The sequence below is a fragment of the Coregonus lavaretus genome, assembly GCF_964263955.1.
Source record: "Coregonus lavaretus genome assembly, chromosome: 8".
In the NCBI taxonomy this organism is placed as follows: domain Eukaryota; kingdom Metazoa; phylum Chordata; class Actinopteri; order Salmoniformes; family Salmonidae; genus Coregonus; species Coregonus lavaretus.
In genome coordinates, this window is record NC_139995.1 from 31,393,223 (window position 1) to 31,416,488 (window position 23,266).

Below are 23,266 nucleotides of genomic sequence, written 5' to 3' on the forward strand. Positions count from 1 at the left end.
GCTATGTGCACACTGCCCACAAAATGAGGTGGAAACTGAGCTGCACTTCCTAACCTCCTGCCAAATGTATGACCATATTAGAGACACATATTTCCCTCAGATTACACAGACCCACAAAGAATTCGAAAACAAATCCAATTTTGATAAACTCCCATAGATGTTTGGTGAAATACCACAGTGTGCAATCACAGCAGCAAGATTTGTGACCTGTTGACACAAGAAAAGGGCAACCAGTGAAGAACAAACACCATTGTAAATACAACCCATATTTATGTTTATTTATTTTCCCTTTTTTACTTTAACTATTTGCTCATTGTTACAACAATGTATATAGACGTAATGACATTTGAAATGTCTTTATTCTTTTGGAATTTGTGTGAGTGTAATATTTACTGTTTATTTCACTTTTTTTATCTATTTCACTTGCTTTGGCAATGTAAACATACAGTTGTGGTCAAAAGTTTTGAGAATGACACAAATACAAAATTTTCACAAAGTCTGCTGCCTCCGTTTTGATGATGGCAATTTGCATATACTCCAGAATGTCATGAAGAGTGATCAGATGAATTGCAATTAATTGCAAAGTCCCTCTTTGCCATGTAAATTAACTTAATCCCAAAAAAACATTTCCACTGCATTCCAACCCTGCCACAAGGCTGGAGATCAATCTGTCATGCTGATTGAGTTTGAATAACAGACTGGAAGCTTTAAAAGGAGGGTGGTGCTTGAAATCATTGTTCTTCCTCTGTTAACCATGGTTACCTGCAAGGAAACACGTGCCGTCATCATTGCTTTGCACAAAAAGGGCTTCACAGGCAAGGATATTGCTGCTAGTAAGATTGCACCTAAATCAACCATTTATCGGATCATCAAGAACTTCAAGGAGAGACGTTCAATTGTTGTGAAGAAGGCGTCAGGGCGCCCAAGAAAGTCCAGCAAGCGCCAGGACCGTCTCCTAAAGTTGATTCAGCTGCGGGATCGGGGCACCACCAGTGCAGAGCTTGCTCAGGAATCTCAGCAGGTAGGTGTGGGTGCATCTGCACGCACAGTGAGACTTTTGGAGGATGGCCTGGTGTCAAGAAGGGCAGCAAAGAAGCCACTTCTCTCCAGGAAAAACATCAGGGACAGACTGATATTCTGCAAAAGGTACAGGGATTGGACTGCTGAGGACTGGGGTAAAGTCATTTTCTCTGATGAATCCCCTTTCCGATTGTTTGGGGCATCCGGAAAACACCTTGTCCGGAGTAGACAAGGTGAGCGCTACCATCAGTCCTGTGTCATGCCAACAGTAAAGCATCCTGAGACTATTCATGTGTGGGGTTGCTTCTCAGCCAAGGGAGTGGGCTCACTCACAATTTTGCCTAAGAACACAGCCATGAATAAAGAATGGTACCAACACATCCTCAGAGAGCAACTTCTCCCAACCATCCAAGAACAGTTTGGTGACGACCAATGCCTTTTCAAGCATGATGGAGCACCTTGCCATAAGGCAAAAGTGATAACTAAGTAGCTCTGGGAACAAAACATCGACATTTTGGGTCCATGGCCAGGAAACTCCCCAGACCTTAATCCCATTGAGAACTTGTGGTCGATCCTCAAGAGGCGGGTGGACAAACAAAAACCCACAAATTCTGACAAACTCCAAGCATTGATTATGCAAGAATGGGCTGCCATCAGTCAGGATGTGGCCCAGAAGTTAATTGACAGCATTACATTTTACATTTTAGCATGCCAGGGCGGATTGAAGAAGTCTTGAAAAAGAAGGGTCAACACTGCAAATATTGACTCTTTGCATAAACTTAATGTAATTGTCAATAAAAGCCTTTGACACTTATGGAATGCTTGTAATTATACTTCAGTATACCATAGTAACATCTGACAAAAATATCTCATAACATTGAAGCAGTGAACTTACCAATACTTGTGTCATTCTCAAAACTTTTGACCACGACTGTACAATGTTGGGGTCAAATCAATTTATTTGTCCATTAAAATAACATAAAATTTATCAGAAATACAGTGTAGACATTGTTAATGTTGTAAATGGCTATTGTAGCTGGAAACAGCTGATTTTTTATGGAATATCTACATAGGCGTACAGAGGCCCATTATCAGCAACCATCAGTCCTGTGTTCCAATGGCATGTTGCGTTTGCTAATCCAAGTTTATCATTATAAAAGGCTAATTGATCATTAGAAAACCCTTTTTCAATTCTGTTAGAACAGCTGAAAACTGTTGTGCTGATTAAAGAAGCAATAAAACTGGCCTTCTTGAGACTAGTTGATTATCTGGAGCATCAGTAATTGTGGGTTCGATTACAGGCTCCAAATGGCCAGAAACAAAGAACTTTCTTCTGAAACTCGTCAGTCTATTCTTGTTCTGAGAAATGAAGGCTATTCTATGCGAGAAATTGCCAAGAAACTGAAGATCTCGTACAACGCTGTGTACTACTCCCTTCACAGAACAGTGCAAACTAGCTCTAACCAGTTCTTTCTAAAACAATGACATTTCTAAGTGACCCCAAACTTTTGAACGGTAGTGTATGTTTCCCATGCCAATAAAGCCCCTTCAATTGAATTGAATTGAGAGAGAGAGATGGAGATAAAGAGATGCATGCTTATAGATGGGTTGGTTGTTTAGCAAGAAAACCGAAATGTGCGCAACTATGGGGAAAAACAGACGGGGTTGGCTAAGATTGTTGACAACATGTAAACTACGCTATATTTAATCTCCAATGTTAATTGATAACAAAAATAAATCTGCACAATGAGCACTTGTTGTCTCTCAAATACATCATTACAGTTGTTGGTTAGCTAGCTAGCCAATTTTGGCCATATTAGCATATACATGACATCAGTCAAAACACCTCAAAACAGCCACCTATGATTCCCCACATGACAGCTTCTTGTCATTGTTGCTAGCTATCTGGCCATCCAGAATCACAACACATGGACTTCTGACCCATTGAAGCGCTTGCAAAACTGCGCTACACCAATGAATATAGCTCTACATCGTAAACCTACAACACAAACCAAACACACACACACCCAATATCATCAGCCTCTCTCTGACCAAACTAATATTGATTCATGGAATAGTTAAAACAATTACCTCATGGTCCCACTTTCATTAGACTAGAATCAATGAGAAAATGAAATAGGCCTATTTCATCAACGATAAAGGCTTAGAGCACAATATTTTTGCATGTTTGTAATAAAATACATTCAATGCATGCCACTCTTCCTCTTTGTTCATATTGCAGTGTACACTATGCTATTTAGGAAGCAAAGGCATTCTTATCTGGATGGAAAAGAAAAGGCTGAGCCCTATGACCTACACATACAAACACACAAACATGGATTCATGAACATGAACATGCTCTTGAACACACACAACAACATATCATAGACAGATGAACATGCATGCAGACACTCAGTAGTAGATAAATCCCTCCCTGGAGCCTTTAATGGGATTTTGAGAGTGTGGGTTGAACTTTCACACAGATAGAGAGAGGCAGTGTAGAGAGAATGAGGCAGAGGATAAGGATGAGGGAGAAAAAGCAAGGAAGAAAGTGAGGGGGAGAGAGAAAAAAGGATAGAGGGAGATTTACAATCACTTATAGACCTGGAGGCTGGAGAGAGGAGGGTCTGTTGTTGGCAGAGCAGCAGCCCAGAGAGATGAATGTGCCCTGTGGCATACAGTCACAGTGAACACATTACTGGCCTGATCCTACCAATTCAGTCCTGTCCTTACCACAGCTCTGTGCAAAGCACAGACCTCCAAAACACCGCCTTCTGTATGTACCTGACATAGAAACAGATGGACCCCTAATCTTTTAACACACACACTGACATTACCCCCTCATCTTAAGAGTGTTTTTGAGGTTAACAGCCTCCCGTCACTCTGACCTCGTAGCTAGGCTATTTAGTGTCTGAGACAGTGATGGAAATTAAGCTAGCGCACTAGCCCAAGGCTAGTTAGTACTTTTCAGACAGGGCTAGTAGAAATTGTGCCAAAGTAGCCCGGGATGCAGGTGAATTTTTGTATTTTCCATTATTGCATAGCAGATTTTGGACCAGGGCTAGTAGAAATGTTGGTATACTAGCCTGGCTGGCTAGTGCCCAAAATTCTTAAATTCCATCACTGGTCTGAGACATTATTCAGATGATTCTTTGGCTCTACATCCGAGACGGTGCAAATATTTTGGTGGCCCACAATGTCTAAAAACTATGTCAATGTTTAAAACAATGTTTAAATTACTAATAGGGAATTGACAAATGTTTACAACTAGGCTACCTCCCTCTGTGTGGTCTGATTGATGCTTGCAGTCACTAATCAGCTTTTTATTGCATCTGTACTTCTCTGTAGCGTTTTGTGATCTCACGCACCACTGTGAAGGGCACTGTACATTACTCAAAGAAGAATACAATTAGACTCAGTGGATCGACATGGGCCATAAGTAGAGCCAGGAGTTTTTTCTGCCCATATGACCTGGGCCCTGGAGTTTTCCCTGGGGAGCGCTTTCAGCAGGACGTTTTGGAACATTCAGATAGAAATAAGTAATGTAGGACAAACATGCCTCTCCAACATATTCATGGCATTTCTATCTGCAAGGCTCGACAACGTTTGGCAACTGAACATGGACCATGTCAGGTCACGTGGTCCAGCCTGACTTGGATCAATTCTGAAGAAAAGTAGCAACTGTCATCTAAATTGTTAAAAGTTTTAAAAGCAATTATAATAAATGCAACAGTTGGACAATGGATGAAGATACTCCCCCCAAAAAAAATTATTTCACATTTTTTTTCTTAGAATGCACTCATACATGCATTTTCTTATTGTATTTTTTTTTTTTTTTTTTAATTGTATCAAGTATTTCAAAAATATTTTGTGCTAAAATAAATAAAATAATATGTGCCTAATTTGCATAAATACAGCATGTGTATTTGTATATGGATAAATTAACATAAAGGGGTGGGACAGGGCTGCAAGCACCAAACATATGCTCTGTCTAAAGTACGTTCTCGTGCAGAAGTGTGTCAATAGCAGGCTACCCTCGGATTAAAAATCAACACGCTTGGCACAAGCATTTCGCTACACCCGCTATAACATCTGCTAAACACGTGTATGTGACAAATCAAATTTGATTTGACTAGATTACGCATATCTAAACATACTTTACATTTTTTGCGAGATCAAACATAATATCACTATAATCCAAGTGTTCAAATTCGGAAGTTGCCTTCATTTCAGCGCATCTAATTTGTAAACATTTCAACTGTATTAAATTATTACTTTTTCCAATTCCACAAAAAATTTACATCCATCAAAATAAAATCACCTTTCTTCTCTTTCTTGTGATGTAATTATTGAGGCGGTGCGTTAAATCCCTGAAGAAGCTTTAGAGTTCTTATAGATTCAATACAAAGACAATGTATTCCATTGAGCCCATTTTGTCGTAACGTTAAAAGGGAAAAACTACAGTATGAAAAAGTCGCAGGAGTGAAATGGAAGCAATCAACCACCGAGATTTAAGTGACAAATGGATTTTGCACCCCTCAAACACAGGAAATAGATGGCTGAAAAAGACAGATCTTCAGGTGGGCGGAGATGATGTTACTGCTGCTGATGTCATCATTGGAAGCCTTCAGGCTCCATATCCCAGAACAGGGGTCTTGCATAATAGTGCAGTGTCGTAATGGCTGAGTCATGGGATAACACAGCATCAGATGTTTAAATATGGAGATAGTACTACATGTTATACTGTGTAGTCTGACAACTGCAGAAGACAATATACCTATTCAACTGCAAACATTTGTTTTTCCATTGGTGGACACTCAGTGAAAAAGCACTGTTTGTGCACTCATACCCCAGCCTATGTGGCTAGTCTGAAATTGTAATATAGGCTATATTCAGGGTCAAATTCATGATGCGCCTTTATATGGGACAAGGCATTGATTGTTCATAGAGAAAGCAGCCAAACTTTCTGCTGGCATAGTCTGACAATCCCACGTATGGAAGAAACAGACCTAGCGTTCTCGTAACAGGAAACAGTGTCAGTAAATGAAACTGAAGGTGTAGCTGTATAGGCTAGTAGCCTAGCGGTTAGAGCGTTGGGCCACTAACTGAACGTTCGCTGGTTTGAATACCTGAGCCGCCAAGGTAAAAACATCTGTTGATGTGCCCTTGAGCAAGGCACTTTACCCTAATTTGCTCCAGGGGCACCGTTCTACTATGTCTGACCCTGTAAAACAACACATTTCACTGCGCCTATTCAGTGTATGTGACAGTAAAACACTTTCCCCCCTTATTTTTTTGGTATTAACAGAGAAAGAGCAGTTTTTTTGTCACGCCACAGACAGACTACAGTTCACCAAGTATTTTAGAATCCCATAGAACAGCAGATATGTGCAGCACTGAAATGCTTACATCTGACATACAGGAGGACCATGGTTTATAGTGACACACGGTTCAATCAATATAGTAACAATCACAGCATTCTATGACAAGGATTGGGATTTAAGCAACCACATTTAAATCCCATTTTAAACAACTTAGACAAGACGTTTCCAAGGGCAACCCCCTACATACATTTTACATCATCAACAAGCAGCTTGTTTACAGCTGACCACTACTATGGTAAACATTCCATAAGCTCCACTTCTCCAGTCCTGCAAATGAGCTGCCCAATCAAAGCTTCATTCCGTTCATGGCAATGACTGAGCAACAACAATCCGTGATAGGCTATTTGTGGATCAAATAAGAAATGTATTACATTTACTAACAAATAACATCTCACATAGCATTATCATTGAACCAAATTTTAACAAATGCATTTTTATCAAATAGCCTACCAGCTGGCACAGTCACGATTCTGCTGATAAAAATACAACATATATGCTACCCTAAAATATGTAATGGACAGTTAATGTTCCACTAGCTAAATCAGATTGTGATGCTAGCAGAGAGGCACTATCAACAACAGTCTTTGCGAACGCTAAACTTGTATATTAATGACAAATATTCGCCTCTTGCCTTCTAAAAAAAAGAGGCAATATGGCTCTGTTGTTGGAGACCTAGCCCTAGCCTACCTGAGGAGCTTGTTTACTTCCTCCGCTAGTTAGCCAACGCAACGCACTAGGGGCTGCAGCACACATCGTTGAAACTCCGTCATTGCATCCAGCATGAAATGACAAGTGCTACGACTCCATCGGCATTGAACCCTTACCTTCCCTGTCTCGCGTTGATCGTGGGCGGCAGGAAACTCTCATTGTCCAGGTTTGAAGGAGAGTAGTTGCTCGTTGCCAGCGTAGTTTCGTTTAATGTGCGTCTCTCAGCGGCGCTCAATGAAATTGAATGTAGATGGTGGAGAGGATTTCAGAGCGCGCAAATGCAGCAGCAGCAGATGCGCTACAACGGTTGCGTTTTAAGCACAGGCACGGGGTTAGGCTATGTGAGCCACTAGCTAGATTGTGTTTTACACTACCAGAAATTAATGATATTTTAAAATACAAATGTCCCTGTTTTTTTTAAACTAAGGTTGCTTTCAGATGAATCAAAAGATGACAGCCTATGCGGCAATGAGATCAGGGGTCACCACAAGAGTTCAGGGGTCACCACAAGAGTTGAGTGGTGATGAGGTCAGCAAGATTGAGAACGTTTGTATTTGTACACACACAATTCATGGGAAGTTTTAGTCAGAGTTAGATGGAGAATTGTACAGATTTTATTTTAGAAAGGGCTTGATTGAGCATTGCATTCTTCACTAAAACACCACTTTTCCAATGATGCATCATTATTTAACAATGAATTAATTCAAAAGCAAAGACAAACGTGAAGACTTCAAATAACAACATGCTTGTGAAAGCAGGAGGATATTTCTCCTCTCAAGCTGGTATCTCTACAGCCACTGCCCGCTGTAAGAATCCATCTCTGACTGGCTTGTGGTGTCATCTGCAGAGGAGAAGACAGACATGATGAGCTGCAGAACAGGCCTGACTTGAGATGACCCCAGGGTGAGCTGACATCACAGACTGTGGATGAGATGAGATGGAGAGAGAGATACAGTAGGCCTACCTTTATGATGCTGGAGGTGTTGACGTTTCTGAAATGTCTCCCTCTTTGCACTCAGGACCAGGTCAGACTCTACAGCAGAGGGTGAGCCCACCTATCATATGTGCACACACACACACCATTGTATCAACCACACATCGCCATACATTGGACATAGTCTACGACTTTGATTGACATGCCCCAGTCATTTTCTCTCACCGGTCTGAAACTGATGGTCTTTCTGATCCTCTCAGCGTGTGCACCTGCAGGAGGAGGGGGGGCGGGCATAGAGGGAGGTTGGGGGACCCAGGGTGGGAGAGGGCTCTTGGAGACATCTCGGGAGCTGACACTGCGTGTGAGGGGGGACGGGAGAGGAGGCAGAGGCCCCTTCCTCAGGGCCAGGGAGGTGGAGGTCCCTGTATATCTGTTGGGTAAGGTCTTAGAGGCTGGACCTGTGGCAGACACAAAAACAATTCTGTCCTGTGTTCTTCAAACCTGGCTCTGGAGACACACAGGGTGGGTGCACAGGCTTTTGTTCTAGCCTAGCACTAACACACCTGTTTCAACTAATCATCAAGGCAATGCAACAGATGATCCCTCCTAGCCAGCAGGGGGCCTACCTCTGTTGTACATGTCCCTGCTGACAGCTTCCAGGCCCCCCAGTCTGTAGAAGAGGCTGCAGATGACTTTAGAGGTGTGTCTGGCCTCCTCCTCGTTTAGCCTCTGCATCCTGAGCTGCTTCCTCAGAGCAGGGTCCAGCTCACTAGTCTGCACACAAGTGAGGATGAGAATGCATGTGACATTGCAATAGCATTGATGACTGTGATATAACAGATATAAATGTGCTATTAGAATTCTGTGAATTATTCTATGATGATCATAATACACTGTAGGATGAAAACCTTGTATTAAAAGCAGTAACTCTCATCAATGTACTCTGTACATTTCATGACTCTAGGACCAAGAAAATGTATTCAAAATAGCTTCTGAATTTCATAATTGTTAATTGGACATAAGAGGTTTTCATCCGACAGCGACATAATAATGGTTGTGTTATGGATGTGATAAAACAACAGTGGTGTCGGTGTTGTGCTCACACTGAGGCCTTGTTCTGGGTCCACTGCCACCTGGGACTCCTGTCTGTGGAGAAGAGAGAATATTAAATCAGTATTTATCTTTTACTCCATTCTAATGCAGCGTCATAAAATATCTCTAATAGTGAATTGTCTGAGTCTGTCTGAGCTCTAGTGTGCAGATGTACTATATTTCTCACTCTGACACATATGGAGATGGAGTGCTGATCTCAGATCTGCTCTGTTCCTGTTCACAGACACAGCCTGAGGAGGAGTCAGTACGGTTCAGCTGCACGCTAGCTCTGTCTGAGAGAGGGGGAGAGAGAGAAAGATTGGGGGGGTTCAGCAAAAGAGAGCAAAATATAAAATGTTATGGGGAGAAATAGAGTGAAAGAGGGAGACAGAGAGATTGGGAAGAGGAGACAAGGGAGAGTAAGAAAGAGAAGAGGACTGGCCTGCCTGAAGCTGAGAGAGCTTATTATAATGTAAATGTAATCTGACGTGTGTGTGTTTTTCTCTCCAAACCTGGGGCTTGTTGAATCTGTCTCTCCACGGCTGCACAGAACCTCTCTGCCTCTGCCTCATCTGCAAAGTTCAGGCCCGCCTGGCAGTCCTAAACAAACACACAGCCAGTGTGGAAGGTCATCAATGACCAGAACAATCACCCTTTCAGAGCTATGCTATTAGCCAAAGCCTTTTAAGAGCCAGTGATATTATGAACATGTTGCAGAACCAACCAACCAATGAACTCACATAACCCTGTAGGTCTAACCCTAACCCTAGCTCCACACCCTGGCTCAACCCTAACCCTAGCCATTAACCTAATCCCAACCCTAGCATAACGCCAACACTAGCTTAATATCCACACACCGGCTCAACCCTCAGCCCTAACTTCATATCCACACCAGGCTCAACCCTAACCCTAGCTTCATGTCCACATCCTGGTTCAACTCTAACCCTCAACCCTAACCCATTTAATAGCAGAATGGTTAATATGCCCTTAAAAGCTGTTCCATGAGCAGTTTTGTTGCTTTGGTCATCAGGGTTGAAACAGAATTATAGAGTTCTGTTTGATATGGGAATAACTTAACTCTTTAGATGTGATTTCTGGGCATGTCACTTACATTTGCAGGGAAGGTGTGGAAGTAGGAGTGGGGTGCTGAGTATCGAAAAGGAACATACAGCTCCTGTTCCCACAGCAACTTAGATCTCTGGTAGGTTAAAGGTGAAAGAGAGGAGATTAGATAATTAAGTGTACATAAAGTTGATTAGAGGTGCACAAGACACACTCCCCACCTCTCATCATGAGCCGTCTGGCTGTTACCAAGAACCACATACCGGATTTTTAACAGGGTCGTTAGCAATTGAGTTTTCATAGTATTTTCTGCGGCTACCTAGCTCAAATTCTAGATGTTGGATTAAAACGAGACTATAGCATCCATAAAGTGACCATTGGATTTACATTTTTGTTGTATTGACTAAATGTGTAGGTGCAACAGTTTTTATTAAATGTATAATTTATCTCACGAGCACACTTCCGTCCATTAAGAAACAACAATGTGCTACCTTTTTGTAGTATTTCTGACAATGCTAACAGTTTTTAGCCAAAGCTCATAGTTCTACGTGTTGCCAACTTAGCGACTTTGTCGCTATATTTAGCGAGTATTCGGGCCCCTCTAGTGACACATTTTCAAAAAATCGACTAGCGACAAATCTAGCGACTTTTTCTGGTGTTATTGGAGACTTTTGGAGACTCTGACGTGAAAGCACGTATCGTTCTTACTCTTCTCAACGAGCAGCGGGTGCTGCCGTGGGCCCCACCCCCGTGGGCCCCACCCCCCTCCCAAAGCACTCACAGGCGGCCCAGTCCTCGCGCAGCAATCAGCTGTGTGTGTGCCTCTGTGACATAAGCTAAACATCTAGCTGGCTAGCTCATCATCTCTCAGTCTAAACTCAAAAATACACAAAGGAGTGGGAATCAAACCCTGAATTCAAAGGCTGGTTGAAGCCGTTTATTAGAGATGATACACAGGCATACTGCCTGTATTGAAAGGCTGATTTCTACGGCAAACTTAGTGATGTAAAAAAACACATGACAACTCAAAAAACAAAGCCTTATAACAGTTCCACCCAAAACAAGCTGCCATTTATGGTTTAAAAAAATTGACTCTGCAAAAAAGGCTGAGGCCACCATGACATTAGCTATCGCTGAACACTGTTCCATGCTGGCATGTGATCGCATTGGAGAAGCATGTAGAGCTGCTTTCTCAGACTCCACTGCTGCTACCCACTTAGAAATGCACAGGACAAAGTGCACAGAAATTATTAATTGTGTTTTAGCACCATACTTTCTGAAAAGGTTGGTTGCAGATGTGGGTGACCAGCGTTTCAGCCTCCTCCTCGATGAGTCCACGGATGTAAGTGTTCCTAAGTACCTGGGGGTTGTGATAAGGTACTTTAGTGACACCAAGCAGACAATTGTATCAACATTTCTGGGGCTTGTTGAGTTGGAAGGAGGAGATGCCAAATCTATAGCCCGTGCTGTTGTGGCTTTCCTCGAAGTGTTGTCTTAAAAAAGAGAAACTCCTGGGGATATGGACTGATAATGCCTCTGTTATGACGGGGATTAACAATGGGGTCGATAAAGTGCTGAAGGAGGAGTATGGCCTCAAAGATCTGGTTCTTATTCGCTGTGTGTGCCACTCTCTGCAGCTTGCTGTAAGTCATGCTTCCAATAACACCATCCCCCGTAGTGTGGAGTACTTTGTACGAGAGACTTATAACTGGTTTTCAGTGTCTCCAAAGCGCAGTGAGGCCTACAAGGCCATATATGAGACCATCAACTGTGGGGAGAAACCTTTACAGATAACCAAGGTGTGTGCCACACGTTGGCTCTCCATTGAACCCGCGGTTTCACGCATTTTGGACCAGTGGGAGGAGCTTAGGCTGCATTTCGCAGTCACCAAGTCCAGTGAACACTGCTACATGGCTGAGGTTTTATACTCCATGTACAGTGATCCTGAAAACATATTGTATCTGACTTTTATAAGTCAGTGCTGGGTGAGGTACAGTTGGCCATCAAGGCTTTTGAGGGAGAGCAAGTAGATCCTCTTAAGCTACTTGACAACTTGGTTAGCCTGATCAAGTCTGTGAGCAGCAGGGTGCTGAATCCACTGGCAAATGTTGATGTACTCAAAGGGCCAATAGATGGATACATCAGTCCCAAACCGTACCTTGGTTACCTTTTTGAGTCAAAGGCAGCTGAGCTCCACCTTGCGCTTGAGGATGAAAACAATGTCTGAAAGCGGTGTGTAGCCTTCACCATCTCCCTCACTAATGAGTTGAGGGTGAGACTGCCGGACAACATTGAAGCATATTCGTAACATATCATACGAATTGTAATTTGTAACATATCATGCAAAATCGATGATGGACATCCACAAATTAAAACATACCGTATGAAACCTAGCATCAAGCTAAGTGGTTATGTCTCAGATTTACGTACAGAATAATACTAAATGCTATGAGATCAGGTTGCAACAGCGTGCAGTCAAAAGAAAATGAAATACTTGCTAACTTGGTTAACAACATGATTAAATGAGTCTGTTTTCAACAAATCAACTGTTTTAGACTATTGTATTGTAATCAAGCAAGATAAATAAATGTGCAATGACTACTGAGTGAAGGAACAAAATCATTTTGGAAGAACGCTTCCAGCCATTTAAATGGTCTGTCTAAGCATTTCACTACACCACAAGCATTTCGCTACACCCGCAATAACATCTGCTAAATATGTGTATGGGACCAATACAATTGGATTTGATTTGATAAGTCAATGAGTTGAGAACAGGATTCAAAGTATAATGGATAGAGTTAACACCTGTCGATCATAACATTGCGGGTTGGCCTCCGGAGGAGATATTTTGACCATTTTTTCATTTATAGTTTTGACAGCCCGCTCCTGACACACACACACTTATTTTAATTTATTAGGTGGCTCTTAAAAGAGCCTTTGGGTTCGTGGAGAGGCAGGCAAGTGCCAGTGAGTGTGGTGGTCAGTAGAGGCTCCTCAGAGGAGGAAGGGGAGGACCATCCTCCTCAGTGAATTTCATACAAATCTAAATAGTGAAACATTAAAAAAAGTTATAATTTTTAGATAAAACTATACTAAATATATTCACGTCACCAAATAATTGATTAAAACACACTGTTTTGCAATGAAGGTCTACAGTAGCCTCAGCAGCACTCTGTAGGATAGCACCATGGTGTAGCCGGAGGACAGCTAGCTTCTGTCCTCCTCTGGGTACTTTGACTTCAATACAAAACCTAGGAGGGTCATGGTTCTCACCCCCTTCCATAGACTTACACAGTATTTATGACAACTTCCGAAGGACGTCCTCCAACCTATCAGCGCTCTTGCAGCATGAACTGACATGTTGTCCACCCAATCAAAAGATCAGAGAATTCTAGTTCTGAAAGCATAAGCTACAGCTAGCTAGCACTGCAGTGCATAAAATGCAGTGAGTTGACTCAAAGAGAGAGAGAAAGACAATAGTTGAAGAGTTTTGAATAAATTAATTTCTTCCAAAATGAAGGAGAAGCGAGAGAGAGAGCGAGAGACTCGGTTAGCCTACCATTTGAAGTATTTCATTAGCACCTACGTGGTCTAAAAAGGAAGGAAAATACAATCATGAGGATTTTTTAAATGTTCACTTTCACTAGAAGCTAGTTACTTTAGCCTACTCAAACAACCGGCTCAAACAGAGAGGGATGCTATGTTAGCTTGCTGGCTATGGCTATCCAACACTGGAACTCAAATAAAATAAAATAAATTGTATTTGTCACATGCGCCGAATACAACAGGTGTAGACCTTACCGTGAAATGCTTACTTACAAGCCCTTAACCAACAATGCAGTTCAAGAAATAGAGTTAAGAAAATATTTACTAAATAAACAAAAGTAAAAAATAAAATAAAAAGTATCACAATAAAATAACAATAACGAGGCTATATACAGGGGGTACCAGTACCGAGTCAATGTGCGGGGGTACAGGTTAGTTGAGGTAATTTGTACATGTAGGTAGGGGTAAAGTGACTATGCATACATAATAAACAGCGAGTAGCAGCAGTGTAAAAACAAAGGGGGAGGGGTGTCAATGTAAATAGTCCGGGTGGCCATTTGATTAATTGTTCAGCAGTCTTATGGCTTGGGGGTAGAAGCTGTTAAGGAGCCTTTTGGACCTAGACTTGGCGCTCCGGAACCGCTTGCCGTGCAGTAGCAGAGAGAACAGTCTATGACTTGGGTGACTGGAGTTTTTGACAATTTTTTGGGCCTTCCTCTGACACCTCCTAGTATATAGGTCCTGGATGGCAGGAAGCTTGGCCCTAGTGATGTACTGGGCCGTATGCACTACCCTCTGTAGCGCCTTACGGTCGGATGCCGAGCTGTTGCCATACCAGGCGGTGATGCAACTGGTCAGGATGCTCTCGATGGTGCAGCTGTATAACTTTTTGAGGATCTGGGGACCCATGCCAAATCTTTTCAGTCTCCTGAGGGGGAAAAGGTGTTGTCGTGTCCTCTTCACGACTGTCTTGGTGTGTTGGGGACCATGATAGTTTGTTGGTGATGTGGACACCAAGGAACTTGAAACTCTCGACCCGCTCCACTACAGCGCGGTCGATGTTAATGGGGGCATGTTCGGCCCTCCTTTTCCTGTAGTCCACGATCAGCTCCTTTGTCTTGCTCACATTGAGGGAGAGGTTGTTGTCTCTGACCTCCTCCCTATAGGCTGTCTCATTGTCGGTGATCAGGCCTACCACTGTTGTGTCATCAGCAAACTTAATGATGGTGTTGGAGTCGTCCTTGGCCACGCAGTTGTGGGTGAAAAGGGAGTACAGGAGGGGACTAAGCATGCACCCCTGAGGGGCCCGTGTGTTGAGGATCAGCGTGGCAGATGTGTTGTTGCCTACCCTTACCACCTGGGGGCGGCCCGTCAGGAAGTCCAGGATCCAGTTGCAGAGGGAGGTGTTTAGTCCCAGGGTCCTTAACTCTTCCATGTCAAGGTAAGCTTTTGGTTTTATTAATTTATTGCCACCGGGGCAATAAACAGCTTTTTGACTGTACTGCATGATTGTAGCGGGTTTACTAACATGTTAGTTCTAGTATGTTGACCATGACATGACAAAGATGTAGGCTGTGTGTAGCGGTTAGCGGTCATGATATGAAGGTTTGGCTTAGAAAGGTTTTTCTCCTGGTCACAGACAGTTGATGTGTTGTGCACTGAAGTCCACAAGCGAAGGGAAAAGGTGAGAGGAGGAGAGCGGTTGTGAGTTGTGAGGCCGGTTGGACGTACTGCCAAATTCTCTAAAACAACGTTGGAGGAGGCTTATGCTAGAGAAATTAACATTCGATTCTCTGGCAACAGCTCTGGTGGACATGCCGATTGCACGCTCCCTCAAAACTTGAGACATCTGTGGCATTGTGTTGTGTGACAAAACTGCACATTTTAGAGTGGACTTTTATTGTCCCCAGCACAAGGTGCACCGGTGTAAAAATCATGGATATGAAAAACAAAAATGTTTTAAGTGAGAAGTAGGCATTGGCCTGAAGCCGAAAAATAAAGGACATTCACATGAGCACCACAATGCCTACTCCACCCATGCTCTACCAAGGTTTTCCAGCACACAGCTTTGCCCTACTACAGTAGCTATGTTGGTATTGTACTTCAAACTATATGTAGGCAGGTTGCTTAGGATTCAAACCTTCTCAAACAGCCTAATTCATACTCTTCATATATATATATATCATTTGGCTGTATGTATTTTTAGATATAGGTGTAGAAGCCAAATAGGTCATATTGTATATTTGCATGTTTCCAATTCATGATACATTTCTGTTGCATGTGTGTTTGCCATTAATCCCGTCAAGTGTGTGTGCCCCCTCTACAGGCCAATGGAGTATACACTTAAAAGGAAACAGAGACCGTGGAGCATGTATTGCTACAATGTGGGCAGTATCAGAGGGAAAGCGAGAGGATGAGGGAGAAGGGGATACAGGAAATTAGTTTAACGAGTATATTGAGTAGAACGTCATTTGATATAGTCTCAAATATTTTGCAATCTTTTTTTTAGAGCAACGGCAGCTGGCACCTAGGGTTTAGTTTCTCCCTATCTCTGGCCCACACTCCAGTATAGTAGGTGGCGGTAATGCACCATAACGTTGGATGCCAAACGCCGATAAACCCCACTGAAGAAGAAGAAGAAGAAGACTGGAATGGCAGCACACAGTCTTTTGACCATACCAGACCATGTTACCATGCTGTTTGTTTCTTTAGTTTAATGATCACAATTCATTTTGGTAGAATGTTATACATTTTTGTATCCAGAAAAATGACACATAAATGTATTATTATTTTTCAACTTGAATCAAACTCTGGACATTGGATTTGTATGTGTCAAGACTAACATTTCACCACTCTCCATTGTGGCTAAAGGATTAGAATGGAAATTGTATTGGGACAATTATATTGGACAATTTAGCCACTACATTTAGTCAAAAGACGCACTTGGGTATGTAAAGTAGCCTAACAAGCGCACAAACTTTTGGATTGATTAATGGTACATTTGAGTGTATGGCTACACTTATAATGCATTCAAAGTATGGAAAGTTTGCTATTGGAGTGACTTATTTGGAAAATGGCTTGTGAATGCATAGAATCCGATTTCCAATCTCCGCTGCCTAATTCATTGAAGTGTGAAGATTAATGATGTATTGACACTGTTAAAGGAGCGCAGCGCATCGGAGCGCTTATTGATCTATGTTCATGGTTGCATATCGAAATATATATTATTGTGATAGCCTATTGAGGGAATATGGCTGAAGAGAATTATACCACTGCAGATAGCGTTGTGTATGGGGGCGACATGGCGCTAGTGGAGGAGCCTTTATCAGAAAAGGTCTTGAAGGAGAAAGTTTCCCAAATGCGCAAATCCAGAAGGGGTAAACTGGGAAAACTGACTCGCGAAATGAACATTGTTACTGATCTAATGACTGACAATACGAATATTGAAGTTGTAAAAAACAAACATGCTCCAGTTAAATGAAATTTGATTAATTGATTCCTGTCATCACATGATACCTGAGGATGAAATAAAAAATATGTTGAATTGGTATGAACCCAAATGGCAGCATATTAAGGCATTTCTTCTTACTGTGTCCCAATGGATCTCAGGTGTAGCCCCAGCACCAGAGAAAGCTGATGAATGCACTGATGAGAAAGATGACGTTAAACCTACTGACAGTGTGTCCAAAACCTCCAGCCGCAGGTCTAACAGGAGTTCACGCTCTGGTGTATCCTCCACATCCTCAGCCTGCATTCGAGCAGAGGCTGAAAGAGCAGCATTAATAACAAAGGCTGCTGCTCTCAAGTTCAAACACCATCTAGAGGGTAAGGAGGAGGAATTGATCCAAGAAAAGATGGAACTGAGGGAAAGAAGGGAGACTCTTGAGCTGCAAACTGAAATAGCAGCTGCCTCAGCAAAACTCACGGTTTTGACATCTGCAGGGGAAGAAAGAAAGGCCAACTCAACAACAATAGATGGCATGAATGGCTACTTTGAGGAAATGGTGGGGATATACAGGATCTCAGACCATGAATTTCACACAGGGCAGAGGGGCACTTCTGCCAGACATGCACCAAGTGTGCGTCCCAAAGAAGGATCCCAATTCATTGAGCACATTGACAGTTAATCAGCCCAGGCTCACAGTGTTTCAGCTCAATCAGAACAGTCAGGACACAGTGGGATTCAGACAGCAGCTCATGGAGAGCACACTGCTGCACAAGACTCTAACCCAAGTCTGTAGGCCTATACAGGACAAGGATCGTTGCTGACCAACTCACATAGAGGGCCACGGGGAGAACAGACAAGACTTCCCAATTCACAGGAAGGTGCTGAGGACATTTCACGGGAAAACAACATAGAAAACCCTCTCATCACCATTCTCCAAAGACAGAATTAAGTTACTGCTATGTTAGCCAAAAAGCAACATCATTCCTTTCTGCCACCCAAAGACATTACTGTTTTTGATGGTGACATTTTACAGTACAGGTCCTTCATTCAGTCATTTGAACATGGTATAGAGAATAGAGCCCAAACTAGCCACGACAAACTGCACTTCCTCGAACAGTACACCAGAGGGCAGGCTCGAGAGCTAGTTAGGAGCTGCCAACATACAGCTCCAGATAGGGGCTATCACAAAGCCAAGTGCTTATTAAAGGAGCGCTACGAAAATGAATACAAGATTGCCAATGCATACATGGAGAAGGCTTTTAGCTGGCCTAGCATCAAATCTGAAGACCCCAAGGCATTACAGGCTCATGTATTATACCTCAGAGGTTGTTGTAATGCAATGGAAGATATGGACAAGATGGATCTGGCCTGCTTAAAGAACATCATCCTGAAACTACCCTACAAACTCAGGGAGAGGTGGAGGTCAGTTGCCTGTGATTTACAGGAGCAGCACCATGACAGGCGTGCTAGACTCCTTGATCTCATCCTGTTAATTGAAAAACAAGTGAGAATAGCCACACATCCAGTGTTCGATGATATTCAAGATCCTACAGAAACCAGTAGCAAGACTCAAAGGCCACACTCAAGGCTCATTCACACGTCTATTCACAAATCCACAGGGAGCAGCTTTGCTACCAGCGTGTCATCACCACAGCAAACCCCCCAAACCCAATACATCAGATGGCTGTTCTGTAACGGCGGTCACAAATTGGAGCTGTGTCCACAACTTAGGAAAAGGAGCCACAGGGAGAAGATTGGTATCCTAAAGGAAAAGGGAATTTGTTTTGGTTGCTTGTCAAGTGGACACATGTCAAGAGACTGCAATAGGCGTCTCAAATGCAGAGTATATAACCAAACTCACCCAAGTGTGCTTCATATTGATCAGAGAGACAGAGGAACAGCAGAGCAGTCATCAGAAGCACCAGTGAGCAGTGCACTGGTTTCTCTGAACATATATGGGCATACTGGGGCCGGGGACCAGGAATGTGTACTTGCTATTGTACCAGTAAAGGTCAAACACAGTAAAGGCAACAGGGTTATCCAGACATACGCCTTCCTAGACCCAGGAAGCACAGCCACATAATGCATAGAGAGACTGATGACACAGCTTGGCATCACAGGAAAAGGAGCCAAAATTGTGTTGAAGACCATGAATCAAGTAAAAGGAAAGTCGATGCACACTCATGTTATCACAGGATTGGAGGTTTCTAAGTTGAAGAAAAACAACTTAATCAAATTACCTGATGTCTACACTCAGAACAACATGCCAGTGAGTACAGAAAATATCCCCACAGAGAAAGACCTGTCCAAGTGGCCTTACCTGAGTAATGTAAAGATTCCTGAAATTAATGCAGAAGTGGAGATGTTGATAGGAACCAACGCTCCCAAGCTCATGGAACCATGGGAGGTGGTTAACAGCTGCGAAAATGGACCATATGCTGTGAGGACCCTACTGGGGTGGGTTGTCAATGGTCCCTTTCGAAGCCATAATAATGAGGACAAGAGTCGCTGTCCTACTGTTACAGCTAACAGAATCTCCGTTTCGAATCTGGAAGAGATGTTGATAAGTCAATACAACACAGATTTCAATGAGAAGTCCTACGAGGAGAAAAAATAAATGTCAGTGGAAGACAAAAGGTTTATGAAGATAATTAATTATTCTGTCAAGTTACAGGAGGGCCATTACAGCCTGAGGTTACCTTTTCAGGAAGGATGATGTCACCTTACCCGACAAGTGTCATGTTGCTGAACAGCACCTCCTAAACTTGAAATGCAAGTTCAAAAGAAATGAACACTTCCTTAAGGAATACAAAGGTTTCCTCTCTGATGTCATTGACAAGGGGTACGCTGAGAGAGTGCCAGAAGAGCAACTAGAGCGTACAGATGGTAAAGTTTGGTATATTCCTGAGTGGCGCAGTGGTCTAAGGCACTGCATCGCAGTGCTAACTGTGCCACTAGAGATCCTGGTTCGAATCCAGGCTCTGTCGCAGCCGGCCGCGACCGGGAGACTCATGGGCGGCGCACAATTGGCCCAGCGTCGTCCAGGGTAGGGGAGGGAATGGCCGGCAGGGATGTAGCTCAGTTGATAGAGCATGGCGTTTGCAACGCCAGGGTTGTGGGTTCGATTCCCACGGGGGGCCAGTATAAAAATATATGTATTCACTAACTGTAAGTCGCTCTGGATAAGAGCATCTGCTAAATGACTAAAATGTATATTCTACACCATGGGGTATATCACCCAAAGAAGGGGACAATCAGAGTTGTTTTTGACTGTGCTGCTACATACAAGGGCACATCACTGAACTCAGAGCTTCTTCAAGGCCCAGATCTGACTAACAGTCTTGTAGGTGTGCCAGGAGCCTGTAACAATGATGTCTGACGTACAAGCAATGTTTCACCAGGTAAAGGTATCACACAGTGATGTTGATTTCCTGAGGTTCCTGTGGTGGCCTGGAGGTGACACTAACCTCTCACCTGTTGAGTATCGCATGACTGTACATTTGTTTGGAGCTGCCTCATCACCGAGCTGTGCAAGCTATGCATTAAAGAAGACTGCAGAGGAATGTTGTCATCTGGAGGTGGTTGACACAATCAGAAATACGTTTTATGTTGATGACTGCCTGAAATCAGTGTCCGCTGAAGAGGAGGCAGTGCAATATGCCAAGGATAGCACAGCTACTTGTCATAAAGGAGGATTCCATCTCTCCAAGTGGGTGAGCAATAGCCAAACTGTACTAGCCTCCATCTCAGAAGCTGACAGAGCTAAAGAGGTGAAACAGTTGAATTTGGACAGAGACAAACATCCCATTGAAAGAGCATTGGGAGTACAATGGTGTGTGGAGAGCACATTTAACTTTAATGTTACCATAAAAGACCAACCCCACACACGTAGTGGAATTCTATCCATGGTGAGTTCTATCTATGATCCCCTGGGCTTCCTCGCTCCCTTCACCCTGCCTGCCAAACTGCTGTTACAGGAGCTGTGTAGGAGAAGCTGTGGCTGGGATAAGAATATCCCCACGTGTTTGTCTGAAAAGTAATTTAAATGGACAAGCAATCTTGAAAAAAAATTAAACTTTAAGATTGAAAGGTGTATTAAGCCAACTAACTTTGGCCCACTCACTCAAGCTCAACTGCACCATTTCTCAGATGCCAGTGAGCTAGGTTATGGAACAGTAAGCTATGTGAGACTGATGAATCAAAGGGGTGATGTTCATGTATATCTTGTCATGGCGAAGGCCAGAGTTGCACCTCTGAAGCAGATAACCATCCCTCGCATGGAGCTGGCAGCTACAGTACTGAGTGTAAAGGTGGACAAGATGCTGCGTACAGAGCTACAGCTGAAGCTGGATGACTCGGTTTTCTGGACAGATAGTCAGTCAGTGCTCAAGTACATAGCCAATGAGCGTACAAGGTTTCAAATATTTGTGGCCAATAGGATCTCTGTTATCAGAGAGAACGCATCCGTATCACAGTGGAGTTCCTGCTGATGATGCCTCAAGAGGACTAAGTGGAAACAAGTTTCTGGAGTGAAAAAGGTGGATCCATGGCCCAATGTTTCTATGGAAACCAGAAGTGCAGTGAGCCCTGGAACACATGAACTCAGTCAAATAGTGTTGTTGTGTGCAGTGCTACTGTCAATTCAATCAATCAATCAATGAAATTTTTTTATAAAGCCCTTTTTACATCAGCAGATGTCGCAAAGTGCTATACAGAAACCCATCCTAAAACCCCAAACAGCAAGCAATGCAGATGTAGAAGCACGGTGGCTAGGAAAAACTCCATAGGATGAAACCTAGAGAGGAACCAGGCTCTGAGGGGTGGCCAGTCCCCTTCTGGCTGTGCCGGGTGGAGATTATCACAGTACATTCTCTAAGATGTTCAAACGTTCATAGATGACCAGCAGGGTCAAGTAATAATCACAGTGGTTGTAGAGGTTGCATGGAAAGCACCAGTAAGCAAGTGACTCAGCCCCCGTAATAGGGTCAGAGGCAGAGAATCCCAATGGAGAGACAGGAACTGGCCAGGCAGAGACAGCAAGGGTGGTTTGTCGCTCCAAGATTAATTGTCAGATCCAACAGAAAATCTCTTTGTTTCTTGGGACCTAGAACTAGCATCTCTGTTTTGTCCGAGTTTAAAAGTAAAAAATGTGCTGCCATCCACTTCCTTATGTGTGAAACACATGTTTCCAGGGTAGGACATTTTGGGGCTTCACCATGTTTCATCGAAATGTAGAGCTGTGTGTCGTCCGCATAGCAATGAAAGTTAACATTGTGTTTCCGAATGACATCACCAAGAGGTAAAATATATAGTGAAAACAATAGTGGTCCTAAAACGGAACCTTGTGGAACACCGAAACGTACAATTGATTTGTCAGAGGACAAACCATCCACAGAGACTAACTGATATCTTTCCGACAGATAAGATCTAAACCAGGCAAGAACTTGTCCGTGTAGACCAGGGGTGTCAAACGTCCGGCCCGCGGGCCGGATCAGGCCCGCAAACGGGTTTAATCCGGGCCCGCGAGATGATTTTGTAAAGTATAAAAATGAGCTGCAATTTTTCAATAAAATAAACTGCTGTTCCAATTGCGTCCACTGGATGGCGCAATAGCAATTGTGTTAAGCAAGCAAACTGTTTATACCGGGGCAGAGCAAGTAGGTCAAGCAAGTGCAGCCAGTCCGGATGAGCTACTTTGTTTTGCCCGCTATATTTATTACGGCTTCTACTTTTAACATTATGTGCTTTGGCACCCTCATTGCCCCAATATGTCTCTGTCAAAAAAAGAGAAAAGTGGACGCAGAGTGCAGAGTGTTCCAAGAAAAATGGTCATCCTCCTATTTATTCACAGAATTGAATGGGAAAGCTGTATGTTTGGTGTGTTCACAGCATGTTGCAGTGCTGAAAGAATATAACCTTCGTCGCCACTATGTGAGTCTTCATGCCGACAAATATGACAACTTTCAAGGACAGCGGAGAAGAGAGAAGGTGAATGAACTGTTGGCGGGTCTGAAGAAACAGCAGTCTGTGTTTACTCACAGCCGAGACATCAGTGACGCTGCAGTGAAAGCT

General features: G+C 43.1%; 1 protein-coding gene across 1 annotated transcript; it reads right to left on the minus strand.

The window, feature by feature from the left end:
* Positions 1–7,705: 7,705 nt before the first annotated feature.
* On the minus strand, positions 7,706–17,500 carry LOC311133399 (actin nucleation-promoting factor WAS-like; the record flags this gene model as incomplete). The annotated part of the gene is made up of 9 exons (XM_084166898.1): positions 7,706–7,953; positions 8,077–8,167; positions 8,272–8,504; positions 8,673–8,820; positions 9,150–9,192; positions 9,326–9,431; positions 9,651–9,738; positions 10,250–10,336; positions 17,420–17,500. The coding sequence occupies 9 exons, from the start codon at positions 17,498–17,500 to the stop codon at positions 7,901–7,903; spliced, it is 930 nt and encodes a 309-aa protein (XP_084023024.1). The 3' UTR covers positions 7,706–7,900.
* Positions 17,501–23,266: the final 5,766 nt, after the last annotated feature.